Source organism: Thunnus albacares, chromosome 4 (assembly GCF_914725855.1).
Source record: "Thunnus albacares chromosome 4, fThuAlb1.1, whole genome shotgun sequence".
Taxonomy (NCBI): domain Eukaryota; kingdom Metazoa; phylum Chordata; class Actinopteri; order Scombriformes; family Scombridae; genus Thunnus; species Thunnus albacares.
In genome coordinates this window covers 25,848,925-25,867,163 of record NC_058109.1, presented here as the reverse complement: position 1 = coordinate 25,867,163, position 18,239 = coordinate 25,848,925, and the positions used below count along the sequence as shown (strand labels likewise).

The 18,239-nt window shown below is 39.4% G+C and overlaps 4 protein-coding genes and 1 non-coding gene across 9 annotated transcripts in view; 4 read left to right on the top strand and 1 right to left on the bottom strand.

Annotated features, from left to right (window-relative positions):
- Positions 1-1,503: 1,503 nt before the first annotated feature.
- rplp0 (ribosomal protein, large, P0) lies at positions 1,504-4,442 on the top strand. The gene is made up of 8 exons (XM_044348344.1): positions 1,504-1,594; positions 1,892-1,999; positions 2,104-2,279; positions 2,829-2,916; positions 3,269-3,415; positions 3,583-3,768; positions 3,882-4,022; positions 4,222-4,442. Exons 2-8 carry the CDS (start codon positions 1,946-1,948, stop codon positions 4,375-4,377), a joined length of 948 nt encoding a protein of 315 aa, XP_044204279.1. The 5' UTR covers positions 1,504-1,594; positions 1,892-1,945; the 3' UTR covers positions 4,378-4,442.
- Positions 3,033-3,162, top strand: LOC122981569. The gene has a single exon (XR_006403282.1). It is a non-coding gene; the product is annotated as a small nucleolar RNA SNORA63 (small nucleolar RNA).
- Positions 4,443-6,069: 1,627 nt separating the features above from the next.
- Positions 6,070-9,102, top strand: golga7 (golgin A7). Of its 2 annotated transcripts, none has more exons than XM_044348346.1 (6): positions 6,070-6,172; positions 6,663-6,785; positions 6,877-7,029; positions 7,154-7,255; positions 7,807-7,865; positions 8,211-9,102. In XM_044348346.1, exons 1-5 carry the CDS (start codon positions 6,164-6,166, stop codon positions 7,852-7,854), a joined length of 435 nt encoding a protein of 144 aa, XP_044204281.1. In that variant the 5' UTR covers positions 6,070-6,163; the 3' UTR covers positions 7,855-7,865; positions 8,211-9,102. The 2 variants fall into 2 exon arrangements, with proteins under 2 accessions (XP_044204281.1, XP_044204280.1); XM_044348345.1 differs by lacking the exon at positions 6,070-6,172 and adding an exon at positions 6,196-6,325.
- Positions 9,103-10,156: 1,054 nt separating this feature from the next.
- r3hcc1 (R3H domain and coiled-coil containing 1) lies at positions 10,157-18,164 on the top strand. 4 transcript variants are annotated; one of them, XM_044348338.1, is made up of 9 exons: positions 10,157-10,296; positions 10,634-10,765; positions 11,690-11,827; positions 12,473-13,046; positions 13,174-13,349; positions 13,563-13,633; positions 13,723-13,839; positions 14,073-14,211; positions 16,526-18,164. In XM_044348338.1, the coding sequence occupies exons 2-8, from the start codon at positions 10,722-10,724 to the stop codon at positions 14,180-14,182; spliced, it is 1,230 nt and encodes a 409-aa protein (XP_044204273.1). In that variant the 5' UTR covers positions 10,157-10,296; positions 10,634-10,721; the 3' UTR covers positions 14,183-14,211; positions 16,526-18,164. The 4 variants fall into 4 exon arrangements, 3 of the variants coding, with proteins under 3 accessions (XP_044204273.1, XP_044204272.1, XP_044204274.1); XM_044348337.1 differs by having other exon boundaries at positions 10,584-10,765; XR_006403039.1 differs by having other exon boundaries at positions 10,157-10,765; positions 14,073-14,236.
- Positions 14,423-18,239, bottom strand: part of LOC122980390 (lysyl oxidase homolog 2A-like) — a 32,603-nt gene continuing 28,786 nt past the window's right edge. Inside the window, exon 14 of the mRNA XM_044348336.1 lies at positions 14,423-15,918. Within this exon, the coding sequence (XP_044204271.1) occupies positions 15,848-15,918 (71 nt within the window). The 3' untranslated portion in view covers positions 14,423-15,847. The remainder of the gene's footprint in view (positions 15,919-18,239) is intronic.

Genomic DNA, 18,239 nt, shown 5'->3' with positions numbered 1-18,239 from the left:
TTGACAATAAGCTCAGAGAGGTTCGGCCGACTATCCAGAATCTCCAAGTACTTCAGGTCCTGAAGCTTGTGGAGGTGCAGGAAATCCTTCTCTGGTACATGTTCATGTCGAAGTTTGAGACTTTTCAGCTTTGGAAATAGATGTGGGATTTGAGCAGTGAGAGCTCCCAAATGTGAGGGCCAGGGGTCCACGTGAAGGTGGAGGAGATTTGGTACTCGAGCTGCCACGGCTGCCATCTCCTCTGAGGATATTCCTGCAACACGCAGTGTGAGACTGGTTACTGTGGCTGGAATGGAGCTGACATACTTGTTAACAGGCGGGCCCTTGACAATAACCAGGGCTGTCAGTTGAGGGAGATCACACAGCCATGTTTTCAGGTGACGCACAGGTGGCCCCAAGTCTTCCAACTCGTGATGTGAATGCTGGTAGACAACTGCAAGAGTCTGCAGACCGGGCACCAGCCTCATTGCATCCTCTGGTAATGAATGATCCGTGTAGTTAATAAGTTCTAAACTGGACAAGGCCGGGGCACCATCTTGTCCATGTGCTCCTCCTAAGGGACCTGGATTGGGTCTGGGATCACTGGTCCATATACGCACAGTGGACAATGACAGATGCTTGAGCTTAGGCAGGCAGGTAAGTATGGAGTGAACCATCCGAACTGATTGTTGAATGGTCCCTGTCTTATGACACACCAAAGATGTGAGATTTTTAAATTGGGAGACAGCAGATATGAGGTTATCAATACCGGGTAATGTAACACCACACACGCTGAGGTGAGTCAGCTGCAGGGGTTGAGACACTGCGGAGGCATCTAGCAAAAGACACTTAAGACTGCTTCTAATAGCCAGACGCTTCAAATTTGGAAAGTTCTTCAAGGAGTCGAGGCTCTCTTGTGAGCTTTGGTCCATCACCACTGTGGTGAGAGCAGGAAGGGACTGGGCGAGCTGTTTCCAGTCCTTAGCTTTAGTGCTCCTCACCACCGCACTGGTGACTTTCCTGCGGCGAAGGCTGGCCCAGAAATGGCTGTCGTAAGAGCCGTTTTGAAAAGCCAGAACTACTGCCCAGTCTTTCCACAGAGAGCCGTGGTCAACAAGTTTCTTGAAATACTTGCAGCATGCCCGGACGCTGAACTTGTCTGCCTCAGACAGATATCCAAACACGTGGTGCCAGACCTCTGACGGAAGCTGCGAAGGCGACACGTCCATCGCTTTGCTCTGCTGACGGATATGTTAGCTCGTTGCCTAACATCGGCATTAGTTTTAGTTTGTTTGTTTTTGTTTAGTTTCTAGTTGTCGTGACGTTCACTCTGTTAGAAGGTCATAAAAATCATTTTTAAAACCACGCTTGTCTTTTGAAGTCAGTACGGGATGAGTGTGAAGCGTTGATTGTAGTGCAGTGGCTGCAGAAGTGATTGACACAACAATAATCCAATAGTTCTTCTTCTTCCTTCTCTTTCCGTTTTATGGCGGGTAATCATCCAATAGTTGTGAAGCTCACGCCCACAACTCGACTGTGATTGGTCACTTGTCTTCTTATAAATTCCTCTCGCGTCATTCTTCTTCCTCTTTCTTTCACGCGACCCTTGTGCGCGGTAAGAATTTTTCTCTCGCTCTTTCTGTTAATGGTTAAAGTCATTTTTAGTGCAATATCACCGTATAGGATATTTAGATTTTCGAAATGGATATATGTAGCATCAGAGAGTACGTCTTTTATGTCCCGTAAGTGTCCGTAAGTTCGACCTTAAACGAATGTGGCCTGTTACCATTAGCCGGCTAATGTTAGCTAGCGTTAGCTGTCGACCGCATGTCCGGGTCTACAACGCAGATTGTAGTAGTTGTCCATTCGAAGTATAACGTTAGTAACCTTTTCGTTTGTTTTTTGGATGTAGGTATTACCTTGTCTTTAAACCAGCTGTTAAGCGATCCTTGGAAGCACTGCAAAGATGCCCAGGGAAGACAGGGCCACGTGGAAGTCCAACTATTTTATGAAAATCATCGTAAGTATTTTGAGTTTAGATACAATCACTTGTATTTTAAATAGTATGTACATGTGTGTAAATGGCTTGTATAGAGATTAACATAATATTCCCTTTCTTTACAGCAACTCCTGGATGACTACCCAAAATGCTTCATTGTGGGTGCCGACAATGTGGGCTCCAAGCAGATGCAGACCATCCGTCTGTCTCTGCGCAGCAAGGCTGTGGTGCTGATGGGTAAAAACACCATGATGCGCAAAGCCATCCGTGGCCACTTGGAGAACAATCCTGCCCTGGAGAAGTGAGTTACTGCTCCCTCTGTCTTTGCTCTTTTTAAAGGTATACTATGCAGGATTCTTCCACTGGTGTTTGTAAACGCACAGCATTCAAAGTTGGTCCCTCCTCTCCTGCTGGAACAGTGTGGCCTCTCTGCTCTGCATGTAGCTCAGCCCTGCCCTCGGTCAAACACACCCAGAAGTATCCCAACACAGCAAAAATAAGACTACAGGCAGAGGACAGGGTCTCTGCAGAGAAATGCACTGCCACACACTTCTAGCAGGTCATCAGTGATGATTGAGAGGGATTATTTTTGAGTCTACATTGTTTTTAGCAAAATCCTGCATATTATACCTTTATCTATCAGTTTTGATGTTGCAGGATAGTTACAGTGCAGCTTGTGTGGTGCTGTAGTGTCGTTCCCCCTGCAAAAAATAACCTGTCTCCAGCTATCCCTGTCTGTCTACATCCCCTGACAGCCAGGGACGCAAGGTCTCAGACACTTCAAAACCTTTATTTTGTAGAAATTACAATCTGCTTGCATATTGTAACAGTCAACCCTATAATTTAACAGACTCCTTCCCCACATTAAAGGAAATGTGGGCTTTGTCTTCACCAAGGAGGATCTGGCTGAGGTCAGGGACATGCTGCTGGCCAACAAGGTAAGACTCAGTTAACACCTGACTACCAAAATACAAGTGCCTGGCAGAGATAATCACTTATTGGCTTTAGTTTGCTGTCACACTTATTATATTAAGGACCAGAATGATTCCGCAAAGTGCAGGATAAGTTACAATGCAGCTAGTTCGGTACTGTATTGTCGTTCCCCCTGCAAACAGTAATCTGTTTCCACGCTATCCCTGTCTGTCAGCACCCCTTGACAGCCAGGGACGTATGGTTTCAGACAGTTTCAAAACTTGATAAAATGAGTGCCAACCATGTTCAAACCAGCTGCATAAGACTTAGTCAGCCCTAGCAAAGAGATGTACTAAACTGTTGCCCTTCACTACCAAGGTACCTGCAGCTGCCCGTGCTGGAGCAATTGCCCCTTGTGATGTGACTGTGCCAGCCCAGAATACTGGTCTGGGTCCTGAGAAGACCTCTTTCTTCCAGGCTCTGGGTATCACCACAAAGATTTCCAGGGGAACCATTGAAATCTTGGTAAGTTAGAAAACAATTTTACTGTGGTAGTGAGTTTCACATCTAAAGTGCAGGAAGCCTTGTCTTCTCCCCAGAAGTATACTTAAATTTATCCAGTACATGTATGTTAAACAAACAGAATGTATCAACGTTTGAATCAGTAACTAATTGGTATTTGTCTCCCCCAGAGTGACGTCGGTCTGATCAAGACTGGTGACAAGGTTGGTGCCAGCGAGGCCACGCTGCTTAACATGCTGAACATCTCACCCTTCTCGTATGGACTCATCATCCAGCAGGTGTACGACAACGGCAGTGTTTACAGCCCTGAGGTGCTTGACATCACAGAGGCTTCTCTGCATGGCAGGTTCCTGGAGGTAAGATGAAATTCTTGAAGTCCTTTCTAAAATTTTGGTGATTCACTTGACATGTTTGCATGGATATCTGTTAATAAATTGTCAATTCACCATGTAACTTTTTTTAAAAAAAGGGTGTGAGGAACATCGCTAGCGTATGTCTGGAGATTGGCTACCCCACTCTTGCTTCTGTCCCCCACTCCATCATCAACGGCTACAAGAAAGTCCTGGCTGTCGCTGTGGAGACAGACTACTCCTTCCCCCTGGCAGACAAGGTATGATGCCTATGCACATGAACTATAAATTTGTCTGAAGTTAATCAGCAGGATAGTTTACGATGTAGCCTCTGCACTACATTGATCACCCTGCAAAGAGATTAGCTTTTTAGTCTCAGAATTGCCTTGCATGCACAGGAAACCACTTCATGTACAGGGAAACTAATGTTATACTTTTTTTTTTTTTTGGTCATCACAGGTCAAAGCCTTCCTGGCTGATCCATCTGCTTTTGCTGCTGTCGCAGCACCTGCAGCAGCTGCCGAGACTGCTGCAGCTCCAGCTGCTGCTAAGGAGGAAGCTAAAGAGGAATCTGAGGAATCAGATGATGACATGGGCTTCGGTCTGTTTGACTAAATGACAGCAAACAGAACCAGAATTGAGTCAACAAGACCATGATTCAATAAAATGTGTCCTTCCCACATCGTGTACATTATTTGCATTAAATTTTAAGGTTGACCTCCGATCAGCATTACTACAGTGAGCATAAGGTACTTGCAATTTTGACTGTACAGGTTTACTTGTATAAGTGGATGCTCAAAGCATCTTGCTATTTAATCCCTGGATAAATTCAAAAGCTCTCAAATGTCATTGTAGGATAACTTAAGCCATGCACTTTTGGGGTTGCATCAAATATCTTCCACCAGAAAACAAAAGGGATATACTAGATTTACTCACTTCCTGACAAGGTTCAGTTCTCAAAGGCACTGAACTAAATGTAAAAAGGCATACTATATGGAACAACTACAGATGAGTCTTAAATGCTGCTAGTGAATTTCTATTAATTGCTACACAGTACAGTGTGCTTTAAAATTTGTATTTGGGAAGTGATCCAGATTATCCTGCAACTGAATTTTGAATCAGAAATGGACTGATATTTAGAACCTTATTTACTATAAGGAACCTTATTTACTATAAGGTTCTAAATGGTGGATGAAATGTTTGGTATGGAGGTATACTGTATCATCCAGGGACAACATGCTGTGAGCAACTGTCAAAAAAGAAAACATCCTAGATATCAAGAAGAGCAGATGCTACATTCAAATTAAGGGTATAGTTTGGACTGAAAAAGTCAAAGATTTGTTTGCTGAAACATAACATCAATGGCATTGATGGCAATATATTTTCAGCTTCATTAGAGTAAGCCAGAATAAGGTACTAATGAATCCCCCTAATCTATTTTGGAAGAAATCATGATTGAAGACAATGTAAGCAAAAGTTATGTAATAGTTTAACAGTCTAGTATCGAGATCCCTGTAGAACTCAGATTACTTAAAAACTTATGAACAACTGAGGGCAGGGAATCTGCTTGCACTGAGGCTATGCTCAGTCAATAATTACTGTTTAGATTAATATAGCGTTATCAATTAATGCAAACGTCATTTAAATCAATACAATAGAAATCTAGATTTATGCACTAAATGTACTGAAGTGACAGGGACATTGTTACACTAAGTTTGGCAATAAACAAATACAGTTGGAAAGATAATTTCTAAAAAGTCAAACTAACAGTTGAAGTCAAGAACACAAGATTATATAAGAGAAATAATAGTATTAATAAGTAAACAGGATATGTTTGAAAAGGATTGGGGATTACTGATGTATGAAAAGAGATTTTGTGTCTGGATGACTTGTTCTGTTTTTATGTTCTTATTTGTTTGCCTTAATGTACTTTGCTTTATGTTCTGTGTTTCTGTATGTATATAAGGCAGACAATAATATATTTATTGATAAAAACAAATATACATAATTCATAATACATATACAAAATACAACAAATATTGTTATTAGTCATGTATAATAATTACATTTAATTTAGCAGCACCTGTGTCTGTCTCTCGGTGTCACACCGTATTTGGTGATCCATCAGATCTGTGACCTGCAGTGTTGGAAGAAGTACTCAGATCCTTTACTCAAGTAGAGGTATCCATGCCACAATGTAAAAATACCTAATTACAAGTAAAAACCCGCATTTAAAATCCTACCTAAGTAAAAGTATAGAGGTATTAACAGCTAAATTTACTTTTACTTTAATTTACTTTTACTTTAGTACTTACAGTGGGCGTTTGCCAAACACCGGAAATTGCGTTTGCAGGCGGAGCTGCGTCACAGATACGCAGCAGCTACAGAGGAAGCGTCCACTATGGCTGAGGTATGTTATTTTAGGGTTTTATTCGTTTTTTAGAAGATTTGCGTGTGGTTGGATGCTTGAATAACTTAGCATGTTTACGATTTTTCGTTGTTTTGGATGTTTATAAATGCTAATATTGCCATACTTTCCAACAGCGTAGATGGGCCATCAAAAGTAAGCTAACGTATTATTAGCTAATGTAACGTTAGCCCGCATCATAAGCGAGTCTTAGTGTTTAGTGTTACTTTACAAATACTTTGCAGTAGCCAGTGTCTTGTCAACATCACAAATGTGGTAATTGTCACCTGCTTAGACTGATATAATAAAAGATGTCGTAGCTTTTAGCTTGATAATAGTTAATGTAGCTAACAGCTGTGTTATTGACACTCAGGTGCTGATTTCCGTCTAAATTGAAGTGTTAGCTGGCCGTACAGTAGGTGCTACTGCTCCAACCCTTCAGAGAGATACTGTTCATGTTAGAAAGTTGCATCATTTCTCATTTTTCGTTTAGACCCACAGCTTACAGGACCTCCAGCAGCCAGCTGTCTTCTCCAAGGTGTTTATCCAGAGAGACTACAGCTCAGGGACCATCTGCAGGTTCCAGACCAAGTTCCCTTCTGAACTTGAATCAAGGGTATGTAGAGAGTTCAACACTCTGGATGTAAAGGTTGTTAAATGCATGTTAAAGGCTTGTGTTTATGTTTAAACTTGTTGTGTGGTTTTAGCTTGACAAACAGCAGTTTGAGGAGACCATCCAGACTCTAAACAACCTTTACGCAGAAGCAGAGAAACTAGGGGGGAAGTCCTACTTGGAGGGCTGCCTGGCCTGTCTCACTGCTTATACCATATTCCTCTGTATGGAGACACACTATGAAAAGGTAAAACCACGTTAACACTATACTGTGTACTGCACCAGGTCTCTGTTTTGTGTCTGGTGGGGTACACAGATCTACACATCACTGTATATCTTTTAAGTTTAACTCTCTATTTCTCTGTCTTCAGGTGTTAAAGAAGATAGCCAGATATATTAAGGACCAGAATGAGAAGATATACGCTCCCAGAGGCTTGCTGCTCACTGACCCCATAGAGAGGGGTCTCAGAGTTGTATCCTTCATTTGGCTAATGTCAATTAAGTTGCATAAAGACAATATACAGCGCATGTTGTATAGTTGTAGAGTTTTTTGCACATAGCAGCACATTCATCATGTCCACATTGTAATAATGAGGTGTATCTGCTAGGGGAAGTAATGGTAGTGACTCATCTCCAGATCAGCTAGAATTATCCAGGACCAGGTCCATACATAGGAAGACAATTAATAGTTGAATAGGAAAGTGTGGAAATTATACAGAGGTAAAATCAGGGTTATTGGTAGCTTGTGATGATGTTGCCTGGCCCACCTAAAATTATTTTTGTCTACATATTTTAGTTAGGGTGTTCTTAGACAATCAGAAGTTGAACTAATTTTACACACCACGTATTAACTAGTGTGTAGTCAACCAAAGGGAAATATGGGACGTAACTCCATAATTTAGGCGTTAAATATAAACATAGCTTGTGCAACCTTGTACACTAAGGAAAGCAAACTGTTGTTAATTCTATAAGATAAGTGCTTGTAGCGTTGTGTTTTTTTTTTCCTTAACCTGCTGTCTTCTAGGTTGAAATTACCATCTTTGAAGACAGAAGTATTGGCTCTGGAAGATAAAGAATCTTGGGGTATGTTCTCACTCAGATGCATTTTTAGTGACGAGTCAGCTCCACTGGGAAAATCTCGGGAGCTCCAATATGACAATGACAATATAACTTTAATTCAAGAAATCTGAATTTCAGAATTTTCCCAAAAGGTCAGACATAAAGCTTGTTGTTCAGCTGTATTCAAATCAATCTCTTACACTTCATCTTTAATTGCATCATTTCATAATGACTGCAAATCACTTGGCAGGACATTTATTACCATGTAGCCTACCCAATAAGACATAATAACACTGAAAACACCATTGGCTTTACGTTTTGCTTATTCTTAGTGCTAACAGATTTTTTTCCTCTTACCTCTTTGTATAGGATGATGACTTTGACCAGATACTGTTCATTTGTCTGGCAGCACATTCAGACACCTGCTTCACCTGAATGGATGTATATAATTTTGATCTGATCCCTTTCTCTGTTATTTATACGTACTCTACTGTCTGCCTATCTTTATGTTTATAAGTGTGTTTTCATGTCTTTTTATACATGAGGTGATGTATAAATCATGTCCAAGTTGATCAAGACCGGTCCCTATGAATAGTGCCATTGTGTGAAATGCCACTTTTGACCATGGTACTCATGAGTGATTTGACTTGTGTATTGTTTTGCAAATAATATAAAGTCGAATAATGTGTAGTCACCAAGAATTGTCATAGAAATAGGTTGAGATGGAGTTGTTGGCACCATCTGTAAACAGTAATTCTGTTATGGGTAGCACTCCACAGTATTAAAGTGCTGGTTGTAGCCTTTGTTGAGGCCAATCTTTTCTTATCTGTGCATGAATGTGACTTTTTTGGGGGGTGGGGGGGGGAATCACGTCTTGTGCAACATATTGGAAGTTCTGAGCTGGAGATTTTTGTGACTTCAAAAGTGGAGCATGTTTACTGTTAATAAGTCCATCACAAAATAATGATAACATGACCTAGTGCACTTTGAGAAATGTCCTGCTCTCTGCTGTCATAGTACAACTGCACTATTAATCTCTCTCATATTCAGCGTTCCTTGTTATATGTTTCTCTCAAGGTTCTCTGTCTATATTGCGAACATCATCCTCTTTTTTTTAATTATCAACAAACACCACAGAAACCTTAAACACTCTGAAATCCACAGATGATTGCTATAGTTGGTGTTTGATACGACATGTCTACTTTTCTTACAAATATTGTTCTGATTATCTAAATAAATTGTCTTTTCCTGGGAATCTGTAGAGCTTCTTGTGTTTGACCTTTATTTCAAAAGGCAGATTACATCAAACTTTGATAAGAATGAGCTGTTGCTAGTATTGTAGGAAGTGGATTCCAAAATCTGTATTTCACCTCATGTTAAGTTTAAGTTAATTTATTTGTATAGCACATTTCGTACACTATTTGTAACTCATGGTGTTGTACAAGAACATTAAGAATAAGAAAGACATTGAAAAAAACAAACAAATATTGAAATACACTAAAAATGACAGAACATTAAGATACGTTAAAATAAGAGAATAAATGCCAGTTTGTATAGGTAGGTTTTTTCTTGTCTTTTAAAGGTTCTCACTCAGGTCACCTCTTTAATTTTTGCTGGTAAAGTGTTACAGATTTTGGGTGCATAAGCAGAAAGCTGCATCCCCAATGTTTGTAAAGAGTAGCATGTTAACTTTTTTTAAATTTTTATTGGGATAATTATTTCCACCAGTGGTGGAAAGTGACTAAGTACATTTGCTCAAGTACTGTACTTCAGTACAATTCTGAGGTACTTGTACAGTACTTGAATATTTCCATTTGATGCTACTTTATACTTCCATTCCACTACATTTCAGAGGGAAATATTGTACTTTCTACTCCACTACATTTATTTGTCAGCTTTATTTGTCAGATTTGACACAATGGATAATATAACAAGCTTTTAAAATACAACACATTGTTAAAGATGAAACCAGATGAGACCACCAAACTAGCTCCACCTCCAGAAGCTACAACAGCAACATGCTGCTTACACACTGGTGCTTCAGTATTGATAATCTAATGATGTCATATATAATATATCAGTCAGAGGGACCAAACCACTACTTTAATACTTTGACTAAATCAAGCTGACAATACTTATGTACTTTTAATTAAGTCGGATTCAAATGCAGGACTTTTACTTGTAATGGAGTATTTTTTACATTGATGTATTGGTACTTTTACTTAAGTAAATGATCTGAGTACTTCTTCCACCGAGTGATCTTCATTTTTACAGCAGCTTTGGAGGCGCGTTGCTCTTATTCTGAAGAACCCAGACCGGATATGTTGTTGCTTCTGGAGGAGCGGCTTCCGGCAGCTCTGTGATGCTAGCTAGCGACTGAGCCACTGCTGCCTGTAAACAACTAAACGCTAACCTAAACAAGCCCAAGTCAAAACAGTACACTTTTACCACAACGGTAAGCCAACCGAAATTAGTATACGCATTAGCTAACGTCAGCTAACGTTAGAGTGGCAGTTACCTGACGTGCGTTATCGTTAACTGGAGGTTAAGTTATCTTTGTTTAACAGTTTTTAATTTGGTAGGAAAAAAATACATCATAACTGGGAAGCTTTCTGGTCTACTTGGCTAACTAACGTAGCTATTGTTTCTCCTCTTGTTTCTGGCTTGGCCTCTTTAACCCTAACTAGTTGCAAGCTAACGTTACTGAATTTGAATTTGGCTCAATTTGCCTTGATTTTGCAGCTCGCGTCAGTTAGGTCAGTAATAAGTTCACTTCACGACACCGTCATCAGGAGCGATCCTTCTTTGTCCACCCTGGCGTTTCCTTGTTTCGATGGCCTATATCTACCAAAGCAAGAAAATGAATTCGTGCATCAGATTATGGATGAGCTGGAAGCATACCAACAGAAGAGCAACCGCAAAAGGTAAAGTTGCGACCAGTGGAGAAACACAAGTATACTGGCCAGCTGAACAAGTGTACCATTTACTCATGTGACTGTTTTCATTCCAGTTATTTACTGGTCACACGAAATGTGCCTTTTTTGATCCAATAAATAATCATTTTACATCTTCCCGCCATCTTCTTGAAGTCGTACAGTCTTATAAATAACTTCACGTGGAACAACTGTCACAGAAAGTGAAGATAAAAATGTGTTTCTTTTAACAGAATGAACCATGTTACTATCTCGAGGACAGAAAAACCACTGTGCAATTGCTGCTCATTCAACTTTAAAAAGAAGTTGATGCAGTCTACCATTGGGCCTTGTGTTTCATTACAGTAGATAAAAATCATGGCAATTGTGTACTATATGAAAAAATGGGTTTGTCCTCAATAGCAACAAGAAGAGAGCTTACACACTATAAGATGACTAAGTATTTCACATGTCCTCTAAAACTTCTGGTCACTAGACCAGATCCCAGAACTGGCTAACTCTTGACACTTGATGGGTAAATACCAAACTAGTAGTATTGAACTATGAAGTAGCCTCCTTTTTATCCTGCAGTATACTACGAAGGACTCTAAAATTGAATGTTTTATCCCATTGGATGATTTTAAACCTTTAGTTTTGGACCTTTTTATATAAATGTGATTGTTCTGATGTTGTTTGAATGTACAGTATGTGCTTGTATGTATTTCCTTCATTTTGCTGTACTTGGGTCCCTCTTACAAAGCAGATCCTGATCTCAATAAGATGTTTTTTTTTAAATGAAGGTTACATACAATGACAATAAAAGCCTCAACACCAGGTTTATGCTATTAAAAGTGACCCTGCTTTTATGCTGCCCCAAAAAGATATTGCCCTCTGACTGTCCATCCCTGTTGTCATGACCTCTGTGTCCCTGTCCAGTGTGCTCCTGTTCCCCCCTCTACCCAGCAGACTGCGATACCTGATCCACAAGACCATAGAGGATCTGCCAGAGCTCACCACCTTCTCCGTAGGGGATAGCTGGTGTCGTAGGGTGGTGGTCTGCCATTCTGAGCTCAGGTACCTGAACGAAGACAAGTAGATCATATGTAAAGTGTTGGTCACACATTAATTAAACCCATCTTTGAGCTGTTTGTCTTATGCATTTTCAAATATATGAGAAGCTAACTTGTTTTGATCAGGTGTGATGACGCAGTTGACACATGTTGAAGAAAAGATTCAATTTTATGCAATGTACATTTCTATAGTACTTTAAACTCATCTGTTTGTTATGACTGACTGCTTTGTCTAGTTTGGAATATATGTATATTGAACATATCAATTAAAATTGAATTAAAAGGAGAAAAATGTTACAATGATTAATGGCAAATTTAAGGTAAGTACTAATACAAATGTGGATGCTCAACAAACATTCTGTGCAAAAGTTCAGGACTATGAAAGATTAGCTTTACCACTTGCACCTGGGATCTCCATATATCTTACTTGGTCAATGTGAAATAACCATCCTGGCTAAATTGCTTAGTGTGTGCCCTTTGCTGTTGGTGCAACCAAAAGACAGGTTGGCCTGTTTTGATTCACATCGCTAATGTTTGTTTTCTAAATCTTCATGGTCGTCTTAAGTTTTAAATTAATTTTCAAGTTTTATAGAATATGTTTGAAATGGCTGTTCCTATGTAAGGACATTTGTGTGTTGTATTTTTATAGGGGTGAGATAGGAGAGGAGGACAGTGACCTGGAGGGCAACAACAGCTTGTGTGAAGAACTCCCAAGAAGTAAGGTGGAGATGGAGGGCAATGCCAAGCCTAAATCTTTAATCTCATCGCGAACCCGAGGGCCTAAGAGACCAGACATGCCCCTTTACATGCCAAGAGCTGCTCGGGAGAGACTGAACTTACAAAACTCACAAAGACCCTCAGGAGACCAAGAGTTGCCCAGTCCAGCATCGAGTAGCTGCAGCTGCATCAGCAGTTCATCTGACTCTTGTTCCTGTTCTGAAACTACAGAAAACACAAAGCCCTCATCCACATTCAAGCAAGAATCTCTCCCAAGTTCAGCTGATGGTATCTTTGACAGGTCGGTACTTTGTCCTCAGGAAAAGAAACAAAACTTGGTGTTAAGGCTGCATGACGATGAGCCCCTAGTCTGGGACCAGACTGTGACCTGCTTCACTGACATGACCCTGGAGGGGGATGTGAAGGAAGAGGAAGACCTTACTAGTGTATCACGCAGCACCCACACAGAAGACACAATCACAGACACTGATGACTTAACTGAAGAGGTAAATTTATATTTAAAAATACAAATACTTAGTAATAATACTTAGTTAGATATACAGATGTTATCATTATCATCTTACCTCATCACCACTATAATTGTAACCCTTTTTACTGTGTTTGTCCTGTCAGATCAAGACACATCTGAAAGAGGCAGTGACTGTTTCCATTGAGCATGTCCACAATGACTACTCCATTTATGAGAATGTGTGTATCAACCCGATTGAGTTTCGCCACGTGATCGAGATCTATGACTTCCCAGCGATGTTCAAAACAGATGACCTCCTGGATGCTTTTACTGACTACAGGTGTGAGCAGAGATCTGAGATCCTTTAGCTCTCTTCAGCTCTGCCAGTTTGTCTCTATAGTTTTGTGTATTTTTCTGTATTTACTTTGCAACAAATGCTCAAAGTTTAACATCAGTGTATGCCCAATATGATGAAAGATAATCTCAGACAACTGATCTAGCTACCAAATACACAATTAAGATGTACTAAAAAGTGCTTCCCTGTCTATCTCAGTGATGGTGGAATAAAGATCAAATGGGTGGACAACACACATGCCCTGGGGGTTTTCTCTAGTGAGTCTGCAGGTAAGAGCATTTACTATACAGTGAAAGTAGTTTGTGGGTTTGAAGTTAAAAGCTGATTGTAAATGACTGAAAATGTACTAACATTTCAGTGTTTTCTGCGTCATATGCAGCACTCCAAGCCCTCTCCATCTGCCACCCACTGCTGAAGGTACGTGCACTGGCTGAGGGGAGTAAAAAAGCCAAAGGCAAGGCCATTAGACGGGCAGGTAGGACATTCATTAAACATATTAAATTATTCAAGCCCTGTAGCTACTTGAAATAATGTGTTTATTGTAGCTTAGGGGATATCTTAAACAATTAAAAAACTGAGGAAAATACAGCTTTATATTGTTAATATCCTGGAGCCTTTGTGTGGTATCTAGTATTTATTCTGTGAATCATTTATTGTTTTAATGCTGGGTGATATGGATCAGATCCGTATTTCTGTGCTGTTTTCCAGAGTTTATCCAGCCAGTGAAGGAACGTCCGAGGACAGACTGTGCTGTTGCCAGGCGGATGGTGACCAGAGCTTTAGGGATACAGGGACGAGGACGGGTGCTGCGATACTGAAGAGAACTGTTTACTGTTGGCAAATACAGGTGAACAGACTAACAAAAGCCACAGGTTTGAAGCATTTTTGGTTCTCTGTTTAGTTGGCTGAGGAGTTGCTGGAAATTCATTCAGAAAGTCAAATTTCTTTTGTTCAACCAACAATTCAAAACCCAAGATATTCAATTTACTACTGTATGTGACAGAGAAAAGCAGAAAATCTTCACATTTAAGAAACTGGAATTAACAAATTTATGGCAATCAATCTGCAACAGTCTTTATTATATTTACTTAAGCAAAACTGTTTATGTCACTACCATTGTGATGTGAACGCTAACATGTGGGCTAACGGACATACATACAACACGTTATCTTTCACTTTCACTTTTTAAACATATTTATGTCTCTTTACTTCACCTTGGTGTCCTTTTTACAACGTTTCCACACACTGAAACATTTTGAAGTTGTAGCTTTGTCATATAAAGTGAGATTTGCTTTCACCATTCTTTATTACAGGAAATGTAATGCATTTCCACATTCACCCATGCATACACAATAAAAACTGTTGGGCAGCAATTGACATGTACCCTTATAAAATGAAGGGTCCTTGAATTTGCCACATAAAAAAAACTAATTTACACAACAATGGAGAGGCATTTTCACATACATTTTTGGCTTTTACAGTACATCCACAATGTTACAATTGTCCCTGACGGTAATAATTTAACAAAACTCAAGACAGTGAGAAAGAAAGAAGCTGAGGGGATGTGCAGATCATGAAGATGAAAATGTGAGTCTGCTATAGTGACCAAGAAATAAATCAATAAATAGAACATTTGAGCTCAAGTATGTGGAACGCAACACCTGGAAGGAAAAATAAGCACTTCCACTCAGCTTTATTCTGACTTCAATGTATGGCTGAAAATCTTTACAGATTGTCAGAAATACTACAGGGAACAAATCCAAATTATTGTCGTCATACCTCATTCTGACAGACAATTCACCTTTTGGTACCCTATATAGCAGTTGTCATCCTTTGTAGAAAGTTTAATACAGTGCTTGTAAGAGCAGGAATGATTTGTCTTGTCAGTTGTGCTTTTATAAAATGAGGTTGTTCTTAATTTAAAGCCATTGACTTTCCAACACTGTAGAAACGTACGCAATTTATACACCTCCCCTTCAGTTCAACTGTTTTGAGATAAAACATATAGTGCAAGATAATGAGCGGTTGTAGCACCAAAATATATATATTTTTTTATCTATACCAAACAAATTACAAATTAGGGTGAAGGTTTCATGTAATGGCTTTTAGTTTGAGGTTTTTTTGCCTTCTAACACTTTGGCTTAGAAGGGAACTTTTGACACACTTAAAACATTATTTGGCAGCAATCTTACCTGACATCTTTCCCAATAAGCACCAGGTCAAGATCTACATTTCACATACAACAAAGGCTAGAGACAATAAGAAATAGGAACAGTTTTGTAGAGTGGAATGTGGTTAATAGATGTGGTAAGCAAGCAGTTCATTTTCTCATTGAATCATTGTCCATTAAACCAGTTGAGCCCTCAGCTCAACAATCCAGCACTGCTCCAAGGAAGCAAATCAGTACAGCCCCCTCTAGTGGTTGTCAAATATTAATATATGCTTCCCTAATGTCCGTCCGTCTTTGTTGTCCATCTTGGGCTCTACCTTCGTGAAATCTGGTTGGTCAGCAATCCAGGGAACGTTTCTTCTGTTTCTGAACTGAGTGAGCCACCTGTGAAGATAGAAAGAGAGAGAGAATGATGAAAAAATGCTGAAGCTCCAGGACAACAAATATAAACATCTGTGAATACCCAATCTTTGAAAGATGGTACCACGCTTTTTGATGTGATAGAATTGCACCATCTGATGACAAATGATATGCAGTATCTTAAGTTTTCAAATTCAGGGTCTAAAAGAGGTTCCTGCTCTGCTGCATGTTATTTTCAAATATGATACGACAATAGGGGCAGTGTAGTGGATCTGTTGTTACGGTAATGATCTTCAAACATTTTCATTTCTGGTTGGCGAAACCTAAAAACCTTGGTGCAACAATACATCCGAGATGTGCTTCCTTGACATGCTGCAGTCACAAAAATAGGAAAGTGACCAGTCCAGTGAAAACCAGACCTGGTTCGTTGGCAGTAAAAGGTAGTGTTCTTAAAATCAGGCAAACTCTTGTCTGGATATGGCACATCAAAGAAAATCTGGCATGTATGGGTTTCATCCTCTCACTGAGGATAAAGATAATGTTTGTCTAGTGCAAAAGGTTTATTGTGTACCATGTTGCGATATTACACCTTTTCAAAATATCATCTAACAACATTTCTTTTTGTCTACAGAAAGGCCCAGCAGATGTCTGCCACCATTCATCGGCCCTCTGTAGAAGCTTCATGGTGGCTCCTAATCGCTAGCTGATCATGACGAGTACGACTACTATCTGACACGTTTGCCTCCTTCACTGATTGCTACAGCAAGTTGGCATGCTGAAGATGGAAACTGATTGAGTCACTGCCCCACGTCACCAGCATTCGCCCTGCTGAAGTATCCCTGAGCAAAACGCTGAATTACCACCAGCCTCACAGTTGCTGTTCTGTAGCTGAGCCTGACCCCTGAACTTTGGACATTTTGTTGTGGTTTGCGTTGTTCACTGTTAAGATCACTAATAATAAGGAAATGACGTGCCAGTATTAACAGTGGAGTTTGGAACAGTCATGTGCAAATGGTGATTTCAGATAGCTGAGGAAACATTGGAGAAAACTGGAGAAGCTCTTGGCTTGTTTTGATTTGATTGCATGTTGCCTTCAAACTGAAGTTTGTTTTGAGGATGTTATATTTCTTGGGAAGGTGTTTTTTGTTTTGTCTTTGCCCAGGTAATACAGGATTGATTGCATACATTTATGTAAGTAATAATTCCTTAAACTTAAACTCAAAATGTTCATTTGTTTTATAGATTATTCATTCTCAGGACTTTGTTTAAGCAATCGGTTTTGTTGTGCACTGCAGTTTACAGTTTTTTTTTTGTGTACAACTCCAACAGGAAAAAAAGGAATATAAGGATTCCTTATAGTATTCCTTTTTTGGAGTTTTAAACCATAACAGTGTCAGATCTATTTAAAGTAAAAAATAAGATATTTAGGCACCCAGCTTATACGACACACACACACAACACTGATACACACAAGAATAAAAGAATAAAAACACAGCAGTGAATGATAGTCCAGCCACCATGCAAGGTGATTAAACTGAGAAATACAGTTGTAGAAAATAAAAAATTTAGTAGCAATGTTATACTGGTCTCAACGGAGTTTTTGAGACCAGTATTTTATTGTTTTGTAAACAGGTTACAAGAGGTTCATTTGTTCTTAATATTTTTCATTAAGAACATTTGTTCATTTGTTCTTAATAATTTTTTGTCCCTCCAAATAACACAAAACTATCATAAGGTTGTAGCCTCAGAGTTTAAGTTCTTTCGCACTCCACATTACAGAAAACTAGATAGTTTCAGAAATTTGAACAGTGGAAACTTGAATGTTAGGCCTTCTGTATCTGTTACACTACTGTTATTTTTATGTAATTTTGTCACTGACTTAATACCAGTCTAACTTCTGTAAAGAGGGTGTCCACAAACACCATAAAGTGAAAATTGTATAAGTTTGTATTTAGAAAGAGAAGATGTTCATTATTTTTTATTTTTTGTCATACAGAAATGGGCTCTTTCCCTGGAATTATCTTTTGTGCCTGATGTGAGAATGACAGAACTTGTTCTATGCATTACTTACAGTATGTTGCTAATCTGTAGAATTGAACTATATCCATTGAGTAATTTCAGGGAAAAGAAGACTTGATGGTAGCATTAAATGCTGCTCAATCCCATGAAAATATGAAAGCTCTATGTGTTTTTTAACTTAATACACTGTATAAAACAAGTTTCAATGTTGTACAATTTTAAATTAAAGATGTACAGTGTTAGGACTGTAACACTTTGTTTGCTGCTTGGATGGTTTTAACATCTGTCAGACGAGTGTAAAAATGTGGCCTACATTGACTTAATTG